The sequence below is a fragment of the Vipera berus genome (assembly GCF_964194415.1).
Source record: "Vipera berus genome assembly, chromosome: 7".
In the NCBI taxonomy this organism is placed as follows: domain Eukaryota; kingdom Metazoa; phylum Chordata; class Lepidosauria; order Squamata; family Viperidae; genus Vipera; species Vipera berus.
In genome coordinates, this window is record NC_138209.1 from 19,243,125 (window position 1) to 19,259,463 (window position 16,339).

The window sequence follows — 16,339 nt, forward strand, 5'->3', positions numbered from 1 at the left end:
ATATATCCATAGTTAATTTGCAGTAGTATGTCTGGAAACAAAACGGAAGGATAAAAAGAGGAAAACAAAGTACATGTTGTACTTTGATAATAAAGGTTCATTCAGTCAAGATATTGCACAATATCATACGCAATAATATAATGGGTACGAATGCATGTTGCATGTATGAAGCTTCAGTATGGAAAGCACCACTGTCCCAATGATAAGAGACTTAAAACAATTCAAAATGCCCATCCTGTATGCTCCCACTGAATTAGAAACCGATTGTGCCTTAGGAGCACAATGTTACCACCTGGGGCATACTTTAGCCCCAAAGTAGTTTGCTTTCTTTGGTTTCATACATGTATGTGAAGCCAGGTGTTTACAGGATCCTGGCATAATTCAATGTGCAATGAAGAGGGACATTCTGGCTGGGGTTCCTTTGCTGTGCAAAATACCAATTTAAAATCTAGTTTTTCATCCAAGCTTTGAGGTCACAACGGCAAAATGTTCCCTCCACACCCATCGTTTGCTATGGGGGGGGGTGTTTCCTCCTGTTTTTTGGATTCGTTTCACCCCCTGCATCCTACCGTGGGTTCTGCGAGTAAACAGAGAATAGTTATTTTAATACTTTTTTTAAAAAAAAAAAGATAAAAATCATCAAGCAATTTTCTTTTGAAGAATTCCGTTGCATTCCTGTAATATCAACGTATGCTAACATTCAACCCCACCCCGGACGTCACGACCACTCAGGCCGGCCAAAGTCAGGTGTGGCGGCGGGGCGAATACGGAAAAGCTCGCTGCCTCCCGACGCGCTGCTCGCGCACTCGCTCGCCGCTCCCGCCTTGAACGCCGCCGCCGCTGCCTTTCTCCAGCTGGAGTGCTGGCTTCCCCCCTCCTCCTCCTCCTCTGGGTGTTGCCAAGCTTTGCGCTTCTCACGGCAGGCCTCGCCCGCGTGTAGCCAAACGCCCGAGTTCCAGATTCAACGGACGCGCCTCCCTTTTCCCTGGCCGCGGAAACCTCTTCGCCTCGTTCCCCTTTAGGCAAAGGCGCCGTCAGGGTGGACCGGCCTCAGGCCGGGCGGCGCACGCGCCAGCCCTCCTGCCTTCGCGCAACCACCCCGGAAAATTCCCCTCTTTCTCCGCCTCCTTTTGCAGCTGAGAGCCACAGCGCGGGCGCGGGCAACCCCTTCGCCTCCCGGCGGCGGCGGCGGCGCGCGTGCACCCAAGCGCACCCAGAGAGCCACACGCAGCCAGGCGCGGCAGGAAAGACACGGCGCGCTCGGGCTGCCCCTGCCTGCTCCCTTCCTCCCGCGCCTCCGCCACTGCCCTGCCCTGCGCCTCTTGGCCGCAAGCAGCTGCACTAGCCCCGCCGGGCCCCGCCTGTTTCTCCCTGGCGCGGGAGAGGCGGAGAGCAAAGCAGTCCACGAGCAGAAGAAGCCGCCGCCGCCGCCGCCGCCGCCACCGCCGCCGGGAGGGGAAAAAAGCCTCCTCGCCTTCTTTCCTTTTCCTGTGGCCGAAACATGGGTAAGTCGTCCTGAGCCCGGCAGGTCCATTTCGTTTCTCCAGGGCTCCGTCAAGGTCCGCTGAAGCATCCCTCGAGCATGTCCTCGCTTGCGCGGCTAGAGGGACAGCCGGCAGCCCTTTAACAAACCCGCCTTAGGGGCGGATGGGGCGGAATAGGACGGCGGCGTTGTAGCAAGTCGGGGTGTTCTTCCCCCATCGCCCCCTTGCGCTCCCGCTCTCTCTCTCTCTCTCTCTCTCTTTTAATAAATCCTCCATGGATCAAAAAAAACCCTGGGGGGGGGGTCTTGCTTGCTCCTCTCCTCCTCGCTCTTATGTCCGAGCAACGGGAGAAGGAAGCTGACTTACTTGGAACTTCCACATCCGCACATCCCTTCGCTTTCGGATTCCGCGGGGGAGCCGGAAAAAGCGATGTGCTTTTTCTCAGGGAAGTGCCGGCTTTTCTTGTGACGCTGCTCGGCCAGGATGTCCGTAACGGGGACAGGAGGCTGCAGGTACCATGCATGAGTGACCTTAGTAAACCCGGGGGTCGCTGAGGTGGCAGCTGCGAAGGTCTTTCCAAGACGGAAAGAAGGACATTTGAATGGGAAAGAGGTCTTGGACTTCTTGGTCCCGCCAGCAGCGTTTAAAGGCGGAGAGCTTAACTGTAAACAAGGCACCCCAGTTTTCTAACGAGTTACCATTTCCAAATTCAATTCATTTCTAATGAATTACCATTTCCAAAATCAGTTGCCAAGTTCCCAGTTATTTCATGCTTGGTTTATCTGAGCTGGACATAATTTTCACTGAAGTAAACTCAGTTTGGTTGTAGGTAGAAGGCTTTTGTTTCCTAAGCACTGTGGGCGTTTGTTTTCACTGTATGTTGCACTAAGTAAGGTAGCTTGCTATGCAGCGGTCTTTACAGGGCTCTTGTATACATCATTAGATTTTCTTACTAAGGCAGAAGAACGGGTTACTTCAGACAGGACAGTCTGTTATGGGCAGAAAGAAACGACTGCATTGTCATTTAGTAAAACAATTAAACTTTACTAAATGTCTTAAGGAAAAAGCTGCACTGGTCGGGGATACAACTTACTAACTCAGCATTTCCAGGCCACACTCGCCCAAAATGTCAATTGTGCTGAAGTTCCTTGGACTGTTTTACCAGTGAGCACATGATGCACCCACTTGGATCAAACTACTACTGTAAGGAGGCCTAGTCTGGATCAATGCCTGGAAGGGGATCCATCTGGTTATGGAGTCTAAAGTCACCTTGAATTTCAATATAGTTGGAATTATTCAAATATACTAAGGAAAGAAATACATATAATAGCTCCATGCCATTTGCTTATTTTAGGACTTATTATCTGCCCCTTTAAAGGTAAAGGTAAAGGTTCCCCCGCACATGTGTGCTAGTCATTTCCGACTCTAGGGGCCGGTGCTCATCTCCGTTTCAAAGCCGAAGAGCCAGCGCTTGTTCGAGGACGTCTCCGTGGTCATGTGGCCGGCATGACTAGATGCCAAAGGCGCATGGAACGCTGTTACCTTCCCACCGTAGTGGTCCCTATTTTTCTCCTTTCGTTTTTACGTGCTTTCGAACTGCTAGGTTGGCAGAAGCTGGGACGAGTAACAGGTGCTCACTCTGTTACGTGGCACTCGGGATTCAACCCGCCAAACTGTTGACCTTCTGATCGACAAGGTCAGCGTCCTAACCCACTGAGCCACCGCGTCCCTATCTGCCCCTTTACCTGTAAACATAAGTTGTCCTTTCAGGAAATATTTTGTGTTGTGTATATGTGAAAAAAAGAGGATGATTAATACAATATTATAATCTCTCATTTTAAGCAAACAGTGCCACCAAAATAATCTACCTTGAAATACCAGGACTTCGTATTTTTTTAAAAAGAAATGTGGCCTGTTCATTTCATTAGTCATTGCTGTATTTTTTTTCTCCCAGGTTGAGTACTATATGCCAAACCTCTTTTTGCCTCTTTTTTCTGTTGATAGTTGAGGGTTAGTATGACAAACAAATCGGAGCAGTCTCACTAGTGGCTTTAAGAGATGTACTAGAGGAGATTCTTAAATTTCACACCAAGAGTTCTAGAACGTTTATAGAGGGAAGCCAGTTCCTTGCATATTGTGAAAATGTTTTTTTTCATTGCCTCACTTTGCAGCATAAAATATTATATAGCTTCTTTCGAACTCCACAAACCATCTTGCTTCTGGAGTGACTGGGAGACCTTGGCTGTCCCTATTGCTAATTTGTGCCCTGCCTCTGTTACCTCTGTACCAAGTATCTGCTGAAGAATGTTGCATGCATGTGCGCCACTCATAATTAGACAAATTAACTTGTTTTTTTTTCTTTTTCTCATCCCTAACAAAATATCACCATTCAGAGAGCTAAATTGCAAATATAGGATGGGTGAGATTTTAGGACTCTTTGGCTTCTCTGGTCTGGTATTCCCATTTGTGTATCCATATATAAGAGAGAAATGCCAACCCTAAAGAAGGCTTGAGAGAAAGGAGGTATATTTCACCATGACTAGTAAGTAGCTGGACAACTGCCTCTCTTAATTCAGCAGGAGGGCTAGGAAGTGAAAAGAAGTGGCAAATACAAAGTTTAATTGAAATAGCGGTGATCTGCCACTATTGGAAGCCTGCAGAGAAGCTGATGTCTACAACTGAAGAAGGAAAGTGATGTCATGAAAAGAATTCAAAAAAGTGATGTCATGAAGGAGATGATAACGGCTAGGAGAGCAACAGTGTAGTTGGAAGCTGACTGCCATGTTTCCCTGAAAGTAAGACCTACCCGCAAATAAACCCTAGTTTGTTTTTTGGGGGTGGGTCTAATATAAACCCTACCCCCCAAAATAAGCCTTAATTTTGGGGTGAGGCGCATGCCTAAAAATCAAGCTGAGGGGGGGTGGAGCTTACCATTGCAGCCAGGACCCCAATTGATTGACACTTGCCTCACTGTGGATTCAATCCGTAGCTTGGTTCTTGGCTGCACAGGGCTTCCAAAAAGGCCTCTGACTTGGAAATGCAGGCCAGAGCTCCATTCTCAACTGCAGAATGAAGCTGTTCCTTCGACCGCAGATGAAATGGGCCGGCTGGGTGGGACTGTTGGTGCTGCCGTCACGAGGTGAGTGGAAAAGACACCCACCCCCCAAAAATAGGACCTGGTACCTCTTTTGTAGGCAAAAAATAAAATAAAAATAAGACCAGGTCTTATTTTCAGGGAAACATGTGACTAAAGTCCTAGTGGTTACTAGATTTTACCCTGAGGGTAATTGGTGGTAAAATATTACAGATTTTATACACCTTGAAATTGATTTGTAGGACTGTGTTGGATGAAGAAGGAAAATATACTGCAGTTACATAGATACAGCTTATGATGACTTACGTTTGCCTGATTTATGAGATGGCAATCAGATGAAAGCAACATCAAACGAACAAGGGAGAATGTTGTTATGGCTTTATTGTGCTGCATTAAGGGGCAAATGGGTAGAGGGCCTGATGCTGTGTTTACATGACCTCTTTCCCATGTTTACTCAGTTCTATTTATTTTAATCTATTTCTATACCATTCAGTTCCAACTAGGTCCAAATTTCTGGGGTTGTACATACTGAACAATAAGATAACACTCGTGAGTTGTAGATGCACAACATATTAGCTTGGTTGGCTAATTTATAGTTCAGTCTTTTTGTGGCACAAACATTATCCAGTACAGTGCCAGATATTTTCAATTTATGGAATGGTTTTTCCCAAAATCTAAAGGTTTTTAATGTTCCAGATTAAATCCTGTTCCTAACTGTTATTAGTAATTTCATAGTATGTATTGTTTCATACTTGTAGTTTCTTGCATTGTTACTGTTTCAGACTCCATTTGAAGGCTCCTGGGGATTTTAATTTATACTGCAAAGTGGGTTGTGAAAGTACAGATGAGTCAGTTTCCAAGAAGAAATGAAATATCCCTAGAATGCTCTGGTTATTTCTATAACTTGTTTCACCCTGGAAATCTTACCTGCTCAAGGCATCATAATCTTGAATCCTTTGTGAAGGCTAAAAAACCTAGTACTAATAAAGTATCCAGCTAGGTCACTTAAAGGATGTCTGGAGAAAAACACAAAAGCTATTTTAATTTCTTTGATCCACTTAGAAGTTTTGGCTGGAATTGAATGAATCTGTCTGCTCCTTTTGCCTATATTTTGCAGAGCAGGAACAAAAACATGCTTCTTTTACCTTTAATTTGTGGTGTAAATCACTCATATGATAAAAGTGTTCCCGAAGGGTTTATTTTCAATGGAGGATAGGACTTGTCCTGATGGCCGGCTGTTGAATCAGAATTACCTCATATTTGTTGCACTATAGTCTTATCTTTCTATATTAGAGCACACAGCTTGCTTAATACATTAATATATACACAGTTTTTTTAATACATTTGTAAGTACTTTTGGCACTTAGCTGTACACCTTGTTTTATTATATGAATCTCTTTTAATATATTAATCTAATTTTAGATATAAAGATGCTGCCTTTAATTGCAATGAATCATGTAGAAAGGTGCAGATTTTGACTGCAGTCCTACAGCCAACTCCAAGTATTTCTATCACTATTGCTAAAATATTTCTATGGGGACTGCAGTATTGTAAAATTAGACTGCGAGCTTTTTAGGAAAAGGAGCTATTGTTTGCATTAACCTTGTAACTGCTCTTCACGTTGTGGATAATTTATGATGTTGGTTCCTGTGTCTATTTACATTCTAAGAAGTTTCTCTCTTTTTAAAATAGTCCCTTTTCCCTCTCCTACTTTAATGTACCTGTGTCTGATAGATAGTATTTCCTTTTTTATCAATAGGTGATGCTGTTTTAACTGATTTAGTTTGCCTATACCCTGGCCAATAGATACTAGCAATACACACACACACACACACACCAAATAACCTTTTTGTTTTGGCTTAGATTGGGCTAATGTATGCTGAACCATAGTTTGTTTTAATTATGATTTGTTGCATAAGCTGGCTGCATTCAGACACATTAAATAGCAAATTACAATTACAAACAGCCATAATGGACATTCACTTGGACATTGACTCAAGTCACAAAGCTTGCTTAGTCATAGTTTACTTGTCTTTCCTTTGCCTAAAAACTCTCCCTTGTCATTATATTCTTTTGATAAAAAATGCTCATCTGGAATACTTTCAGCCAGTTTGACTATTCATAAGAAGTTACCAGAAAAAAATTCAAAAGTCAAAACATTCAGATACTACCATAAAAGGAGACAACCTATCAATGACAAAAGAGGGGGGAGGGGGAGATAGCATGGGAACAGGGGCCTAATGGAACAGGATGAATTAATTTTCTGCATATAGAATATGGAGTCTCAAGAATTGGGAAGCAGGCTGTTTTCAGAGAAACAAGAATTAAAGCAGGAGTTGGATGGCAAAGATGGCAGAGAAAATGTGAGACAAGTGATTAAGCAAAGGAAGCCAAGAAACCCCTGAAGGCTTGGTGACAATAATTGCTGGATAAAAATTGCCGATGACATTGGGAACCTAGGTTGATTTTTTTCATGCTGGGACTGCCTCCTCCTAATATAATTGCAAGGTTAGAGTCATTATTCTGCTACCTTTTGCCAGCTTCATAGATACTGCATTGCTGCTTAATGCGTTGGATGCCTTGTTTCACAGCGTTGTTTTGCTGTGACACTGTTGCTTGCAAAGGAGAGAAAAAGATGAGGATGAGCAAGGAGACAACTAAAAAGGTTAGAAAAGGCCACTGCACTGTTGGCCGTATGTGATTCTACAGGCGCTCCTGCTGTTCCTGAGGAAATCTCCCAAGAATCAAAGCTAGGAATCTTTGCAGTTGTCCTTGTTTTCTGTCAGCAGGGAACACACCACACTATAGTCTGATTTGCAGAAGACGAAAAGGCGTTTGTGACAACTACTTTTAAAAAATTACAATAAAATATAATGAACGTAGAAAATCTAGCTTGAAGCTTCTATGCAACATCTTTCCGGTTAAATCTTCCTATCTGTTTTCTACAGGATTTATTTTCTGCACTTGTTGGAAAGCCTCAGCAATATATTAAGGCTGATTCTCTCGCCCAAACCCCCAGAACTAAGTGTTCCTTGTGACTCTCTGCCCACTTGGTAAATCATGTCGAAGCATCAAACATTTGCTTCTGTGAGCACCAAATTGCTAAGTCGGTTTCATGATTAAATGGTTTGAATGTTCTGCACCTAAAGGGGTCAGGTACATAGTTTTGTTTCATGTGGAGCTTATAAAAATTCATATTCTCCTAATAAAAAGATGTGTGATATTAATATATTTACTTAGCAGTCTGTGGGTGCTCTGCAGTTCTATTAGCTTTACTGTCATTTTTCTGAAGTAATCTTTATAGACATTAATATTACACTGTTTCAGAGAACTGAAATAAAGGGTACCAGATAAGATTTTTGGCCTGCAAAAAATCTAGTTTTTCAGATTTGTATAAACATTGCATTGAATTATAATACAAAAGCTGTATTTTGCAAATAGATCAGTGGCAATGAATATAGTTCAGGAACAATAATTGCTTTCAGGAGACATATTTGTCATAGCATGGGAAATTATGCAGAGATGATCTTTTAGTTTATGGGGGCTGTTAAAATCACTTTGAAATTAATTTTAACTTTAACAAAACTTATAAAATTAATTTTCCTTTTAACAAAGCTTAGGAGAAAGCTGGAACTGTTTTTTAAAGCATAGAATAATACTATGGATAAAACACTTGAAGCGTATTTTAAAAGCATATTCTGTATGCTGCAGTTCTAAGGCTTTCTCTTTTGTCATTCTTTGCCTTGCTTTATATTATTTTAATGGGATATTTTTTTTCTGCAAACAACAGAGAGGTAAAATCTTTTTGATAGTTTCTGTTTCTGTTTAATCACAAGTTGTTTATTATTATTTTTTAAACTAATTTTCTTTACATTTATACCCTGCTGCAGTCAGAATTCATTCTTGTTGGTTCTGTTATTTGTATTGTATCACAAAATTGATTTTTGATAAATAGTTTTTTAGATGCAAAAGACTTTGAAATTGCAGGTCAGTATTACATCAACACTGCAACACCTTGCAACAAACTTACGAGGAATTTAGTAAATACCTGGTGGACAAAATTGCTCAGATTCGGGCTGGTCTGGACTCTGACTGGGCAGTATCTGACGAGAGGAAAACGATGAGTTTGGCCGAGAACATTTGGGAAGAGTTTGATCCTGTGACTCCAGATGAAGTAGACAGGATCATGGGGAAATTAAGTGCCGCCACGTGTTTATTGGACCCGTGTCCCTCGTGGCTGGTGTATGCGTCTCGAGAGGTTACACGAGGCTGGATCCTAGCAGTTATCAATGCCTCACTGAGTGAAGGGTACTTCCCTGCCGCCTTGAAAGAGGCGGTAAGGCCCCTCCTTAAGAAACCTGCATTGGATCCAGCTATTTTAAACAACTTTCGTCCTGTCTCCAACCTTCGCTTTCTTGCGAAAGTCATTGAGAGCATGGTGGCACGGCAACTCCCTTTGGTCCTGGAGGAAACTGAGTATCTGGATCCGTACCAATCGGGTTTCAGGCCCGGATATAGCACGGAGACGGCATTGGTCGCGCTGGTGAATGATCTCTGGCGGGCCCGAGATAGGGGTTACTCCTCTATTCTGGTCTTATTAGATCTCTCAGCGGCTTTTGATACCATTGACCATGGTATCTTGCTGCGTCGTCTTGAGGGGTTGGGAGTAGGAGGCACCGTTCTACGATGGTTCTCCTCCTACCTCTCAGGCCATTCGCAGACAGTGTTGGCAGGGGGGCAGAGGTCAACCCCAAGGCCCCTTAGTTGCGGGGTGCCTCAGGGATCGGTGCTCTCGCCCCTCCTGTTCAACATCTATATGAAGCCGCTGGGTGAAATCATTCATGGTTTTGGGGTGAGGTATCACCAATATGCGGATGATACCCAGTTGTTCATCTCCACCACAAACCAACCCAGTGATGCCCTCGATGTGATGTCCCGTTGCCTGGAAGCGGTACAGATTTGGATGGGAAAGAACAGGCTCTGGCTCAACCCGGCCAAAACTGAGTGGCTTTACATACCGACATCTCGTTTAGTCCAAGAGGTTCCATCTTTGATTATAGGAGGAGAGATATTACCTCCCGTTGATAGAGCACGCAACCTGGGCGTCCTCCTGGATTCACGACTCAGTTTTGAAGATCATATTGGAGTCGTGGCTAGGGGGGCATTTGCCCAGATTCGCCTGGTATACCAGTTGTGCCCCTTTCTGGACCGAGATGCCCTACGTACAGTCACCCACGCACTCGTTACCTCCCGTATAGACTACTGTAATGCTCTCTACATGGGGCTGCCCTTGAAGACCACCCGGAGGCTTCAACTGGTGCAGAGTGCAGCTGCACGGGTAGTGATGGGAGCACCCCGATACTCCCATATTACACCCCTCCTACGTGAGCTGCATTGGCTACCGGTTGCCCTCCGGGTGAGATTTAAGGTGCTGGTTCTTACCTTTAAAGCCCTACATGGCTTAGGCCCGGGATACTTGCAGGACCATCTGCTGCCGGGAACGAATTCCCATCGCCCAGTACGCTCACACAGAGAAGGCCTCCTCAGGGTACCGTCGGCTAGACAATGTTGGCTTGCGACCCCCAGGGGAAGAGCCTTCTCTGTGGGAGCGCCAGCCCTGTGGAACCAGCTCTCCCCTGAGCTTCGGATGGCCCAAGATCTCCAGTCCTTTCGCCGCGGCCTCAAAACACTCCTTTTCCACCTGGCTGACCTAGACTGACAGGGATTTTAATTATATTTACAATTCTAACTCTATTCTTTAATTTATTTTAATTTATTTCAAATTTTTATTTTTAATTTACTGTACAGAGACCTTTACGTTTTGTTGTTGTTAGCCGCCCTGAGTCCCTCAGGAGATAGGGCGGGATATAAATCCCATTAATAAATAAATAAACAAAATAAACTTACTAGGTTCAATTTTAATGAAGTATCAAATCCCTTTCACAGATTATTTTTTAAAAATGACAAATTGTAGACCTGGCTGTGAGCAATGTAAAATAATTAGGATTACAACCTCCAAGCCACTTGACTTCAGGGAGGATAAAAATCATTTTAAAGGTACTTTTTAAAAATTTATATCAGATTTATTTTGTAAGAAAGTGAACACTGCTCAAACATGTAATTATGAACATACTCTCTGTTAACTGAGATAGAGATCAGATGCAAGTTAATAAATATGAAATAAACTTTTTTTAAAAAAAATAGAACACAAATATGAATAAGGAATAAAAAATATTGTGGATACTATTTATATAGTAGTGATACTTTTTCCCTATATCATGGAAAAATTATCCTCAAATTCCAACAATAATGGTTGATGAATTGATCTAAAACCTTGAAAGTTGTAAATACACAAAGAGCTCAAAACAAGTTGTTCCAAACTCATTGGAAAATTATGGAAGGTAATTTTTGCAACCAACTTCTTCTATAAGATGAATAAATAAAGATGCACTTTCACTGTAGGACTGTTCTGTAACTTTACCCCAGAGTTATTTGCTCTGTCATTTTTGTATGATGAATTTAAAAAAAACAAATGAGAAAATGTTTTAGAAAGGTAGTGTGGATTCTCTGTGCTTGCATCCTATCTGCTTTCTGATCTCAAACACACCATGACTAATATGAGAAATCCTACAGAAGCTTGATCCTAGAGTTCGAATGTCTTACACTTTAGTATTATTAGTCCTAAATGTATTCTGAGCATAAATAAGGGAGGAAGGGGAGGAGGTGGTTTAAATTGATGTAAGTAGTCTGCTATTCTAGAAGATGAAAAAAGGGAAAATTCATGAAATGTATTAGACTAAAATTGGTAGGGGCATTGTAAGAAGAAAATATACTCTCCATTTTGAAACAAAAATAACCTCAGAGTTCACGTTGTCTTTTTAATGAGCTGTTTGAGTACAGTAAAGACAGACTAATACAGAAATAACACTGGAAAATTTAGAAAGATGAGAGATTTGGAAAAGACACCAGCAAAACAGATTTCTTTTTAATAAATATATTTTATCTCATCATTGTAACCAACTATCCTTCAAGCAGAGTCTGTTGGGATCAGCTGTACTATAGAGATGAACATTATTGAAAATCATAGGGATCAGTGGCTATTATCTTTGATGACAGCGTGACTGCCTCTAAAGGTCATCTGGGGGTAAGTGGTGGGCTTCCTGATACAGTTGGTTGGCCACTGTGGGAATAGAATTATTCTGAGTTAGATGGCCCAGGCATTCAATCCATCAGGTCACTGCTTATGTTCTTAAGATCAACAAGTCAATTTTCTATAGAGATAGCAGTGTGACATGGCAGCAATTTATTTCTATCATAGCTGATGATTTCAGTTTTACAAACCCTTAGGGTACTATAAGAATTAACAATACTTAAGGGGTAACCCACTCCAGGTGTTAACATCAATCCTCTATGGAACCTCCCATTATTTCAATAATTTTCTTTGTAGCAAATATATCACTGCCATGTGACACCATAACCTCCATAAAAGATAACTTCTCCCGGTGGCCTTCCAATGTTATACAGTCTGATCAAATAATTTTAGATCATTACAAAATGATTGAGAATATGTCTTTGTTAATCCCTCTTTAACTGCAAGCTTCATGCATATTTATAAAAAACTTAAAAGAATCAAGGTCATATGGGCAACTGGGTAGAGGTTGCAAAATGTGTGAGCATTAAATATGAAGGGAAAATGACTTTGAATCTGTGTAGATATTCTGCTGGATCTTTATTTTCTTTCCAAATTCCAAATGGTTTTTTTTATAATATTTTATTAATTTTCCAATTTTATATTGTAAGTATTTAAAAAGCAATGTGGCTGGGTTAATCGATAGTTCGATAACAAATCTTTAGTGCAAAACTCAAGTTACAACATCAAATATTTCCTCTCTTTTTCCTTTAATATTATACATTTATCAATAAATTTTAGCTTATATGTATATCTTAATTATTTTTTACATTCAATCTTCATAAACAATCCATATCCTGTTATTAATTTTTTCCCAATTTTTAGTTTCTCATCAGTATTCCAATTTAACCTTTAATATTTATAATTTTCAGGCTTTAGGTAACCAAGATTTCCTTTATCTCAATTCATAACAGAATCTAATATCCAAAATACACATTTTATCTATTTGAATAGATAAAATGTTCTATTTGTTCTTGTTCTATTTCCTATAAGTTATCTCTTTCCCACCATATTAAATCATCTACTTCAGGGCTTTTCAACCAGTGGTACGGGTACCACCTGTGGTACATTGGCACCTGGCAGGTGGTACACGACCATCCTAGAAAAGTGGTAGCAGGGGAAGGGAATGGCAGCACCGCACAAGCCTGAGTAAGAGATGGCTGAAGCTGCAGGGCTGTCAGGGCTCAGCGGAAGTGCCAGGATCAGCGCTTCTTCAGGGCTGTCAGGGCTCAGCGGAAGCACCAGGATCAGCGCTTCTTCGGGGCTGTCAGGGCTCAGCAGAAGCACCAGGATCAGCGCTTCTTCAGGGATGTCAGGGCTCAGCGGAAGCACCAGGATCAGCGCTTCTTCGGGCATGTCAGGGCTCAGCAGAAGTGCCAGGATCAGTGCTTCTTCAGGGCTGTCAGGGCTCAGCAGAAGCGCCAGGATCAGCGCCAGGCTGTAGCTGGAGCTTGGTGCTGATCCTGTCATTTCTACTGAACCCAGAAGAAGCGCCAATCAGCTGGAATGTTGCAGCATCTCCAGAGTCTTGATTTACATTCAGATGCTTGGCAACTGATTCATATTTGTGATGGTCACAGTGTCCCAGGGTCATGTGAAGTGACCAAAACCTGCTGCAACCACCCAGCAGATGGGGGGAATAAAAACCAAACACCACCCCACCCCACCCCCACTGCCATCCTCAACAGAAATGCTCACAACAATGAAAACCTCAGATAGGAGGAAGAGCGCCGCCGGGAGAGCGGGCAGGTGTCTTGCGCGGCTGTGCCTTGGGGGGCACTTTTTTCAGTGCCATTGTAACTTCGAACAGTCACTAAGCGAACTGTTGTAAGTTGAGGACTACCTGTACTTCATCACTTTTTTCCTTTTTTGGGGGGGTCATCAAGCTTTTGACACCTTGCTAGGCGACTGGTGGTACTGGGATGTTGCCTTATCCTAAAAGTGGTACAGTGGGTAAAAAGGTTGAAAAGCCCTGATCTACTTAATAATACAATATCCCCTTTAATAAATCAAAACCATTATATATATATATATATTAACTGGATTAATAAATTGAACATATTCATAATAAAAAAAATTCTTTTAGGTCTAATTTTTAAATATTAAACAGGTAAAATCCTAATTTTCAACTAATTTCCAAATATTTTAAATCTAATGACCAGAATTCCCCTTATAGCTTCTCCCTTTAATCTTCTAATTAATAATATGAAATCCCCTCTAATAAATCAAAACCCCAATTTTCTTCAGCCTTATTCTGGCTTTCTTTCTTTGCCAACTAGGCTTCCATATCAGTGCATCAAATAGATCTCCCTCTAAGGACAATAGGGATAGGCGCTCGTGGCGCGTAAATGAGAATTTGTTTAGAAATCAGAGAAATGTGGAAGAATGCAAACAGCAGATGAAGGATTTCTTTGAAATTAATATGAATAAGGATACCTCTATGGACATGGTTTGGGATGCTAGCAAGGCTTATATGAGAGGGGTGTTGATATATATGAATAATAAATGCAGACGTACTTTGGAAGTTAGAAGGAAAGAACTGGAGAATGAAATTAGGGAAAAAGAAAAGGCCCTAATTTTGAACCCATTGGATGTGAAGATTAAGGAGGTTATTAATCTACTAAGAGGACAATTTGATAAGTTGATGGCTGATCAAGTGGCAACCAATTTATGGTTTGCTAGGCATAATACTTTTTGCAATGCTAATAAGCCAGGTAGATGGCTAGCTTACAGACTAAGGAAAAAGCAAAGGGCTTCTAATATAGATAAAATTGAATATAAGGGAAAGGTTGTGTTTCAACGGGATCTTATTAAGGAAGCCTTTGTGGATTTTTATTCTAAATTATATGCTAAGGAGAAGATTAATGAAAAAGACATTGATGTATATTTGGAGAATGCTAGCATCCCGGTTTTAACGCAAGCACAAAAGGAGGAGATTAATCAATTGATAACAGAAGAAGAAATTCTTATAGCAATTAAGGAACTGAAGGTGGATAAAGCGCCAGGCACGGATGGTTTGACTGCGGCTTACTACAAAAACTTACAATTGGAGTTGATAAAGCCGTTAAAGGAACTGTTTCAGACAATTCAGAGAGGGGGAAAGGTGCCTCCGTCTTGGAGAACTGCTTTTATCTCTTTGATTCCGAAGGAAGATCAAGATGTTACTCAAGTAAAAAACTATAGACCGATATCACTTTTAAATACAGATTACAAGATATTTGCCAAGGTGCTAGCTAACAGATTGATGAGGGTTCTGCAACAGGTGATTCATGGGGATCAAACTGGGTTTATTAGTGGTAGGCAAATGAAAAATAATGTGAGGCATATAGTTGATGTGATGGAGTTTTTGGAAAGGAACAACCAGATCCCTGCGGCGCTAATTTTTCTAGATGCTGAAAAAGCTTTTGATCAATTGAATTGGCAATTTTTGATGAAAGTTTTAGATAAACTGAATTTTGGGGATAAATTTTTGCAACCAATTAGGGCATTATATCAAAAACAAACCGCCCGAATAATAGTTAACAATAGTTTGACTGAAGTACCGGTATGTAATATTGAGAAGGGCACAAGACAAGGGTGTCCGTTATCACCTTTATTATTTGTTTTAACATTGGAGTTATTATTGGTAAAAATACGGAATTCGGAAAGAATTAAGGGTATTCAAATTAGAGATCAGGATTACAGACTGAGAGCGTTCGCAGATGATCTGGTTGTTACGGTGACCCAGCCAGAAAACTCTGTTGTGGACCTGATGGAGATTATAATGCAATATGGGAAGGTTTCTGGATTTAAAGTTAATGCACAAAAAACTAAAATTCTGGCCAAAAATATGACAGTATCGCAAAAGGCCCTTTTAGAAGGATTAACTGGATTTGAGATTGTTAAAAGGGTCAAATATTTGGGGGTGATTTTGTCACCCTCTAATACAAAGTTATATAAAAATAACTATGAAAATTTATGGGGAAAAATTCAAAAAGAAATGGAGAGCTGGGAAAAATTGCAATTGTCTTTGCTGGGAAGAATTGCAGCAGTGAAAATGAATGTCCTGCCTAAATTTTTATTTTTATTTCAAATGATACCGGTTCTTAAAAAAGATTCTAATTTGGAAGAATGGCAACGGGGTATCAATAAATTTGTTTGGGCAGGGAAAAGGCCACGAGTTAAACTTAAGATTATGCAGGATACTCGTGAAAGAGGTGGTCTTAAAATGCCTAATCTTAAATTATATTATGAAGCTGCTGCGTTATCAGGAATAAGTGACTGGATTAATTTGACACAAGAGAGATTATTAAATCTTGAGGGCCATGACTTGTTATTTGGCTGGCATGCATATTTGTTGTATGATAAGAAGGTAGATAATGTGTTTAAAGTGCATATTTTAAGACAGGCATTGTTGAGAGTTTGGAAGAAGTATAGACATAAGTTAGATTACAAGATGCCGTTGTGGGCAATTCCAAAACACGCAATAGAAAACATAAATGTTGGTTTCAAACATGATGTGACTACGTATAAGGAGATTTTAAGCTTGGAAAGAAATGTCTAGTGTTTAAAGCCATACAACCTCTTGCGAGA

The 16,339-nt window shown here is 41.2% G+C and overlaps 1 protein-coding gene across 3 annotated transcripts in view; it reads left to right on the forward strand.

Moving 5' to 3' along the window:
• The first annotated feature begins 306 nt into the window (after window positions 1-306).
• Window positions 307-16,339, forward strand: part of RAP1GDS1 (Rap1 GTPase-GDP dissociation stimulator 1) — a 104,223-nt gene continuing 88,190 nt past the window's right edge. The window contains exon 1 of one of the 3 annotated variants that reach the window (XM_081332420.1): window positions 307-1,505. In XM_081332420.1, the coding sequence (XP_081188546.1) occupies window positions 1,502-1,505 (4 nt within the window). In that variant the 5' untranslated portion in view covers window positions 307-1,501. The remainder of the gene's footprint in view (window positions 1,506-16,339) is intronic. The other 2 variants (XM_081332421.1, XM_081332422.1) reach the window with 2 other exon arrangements.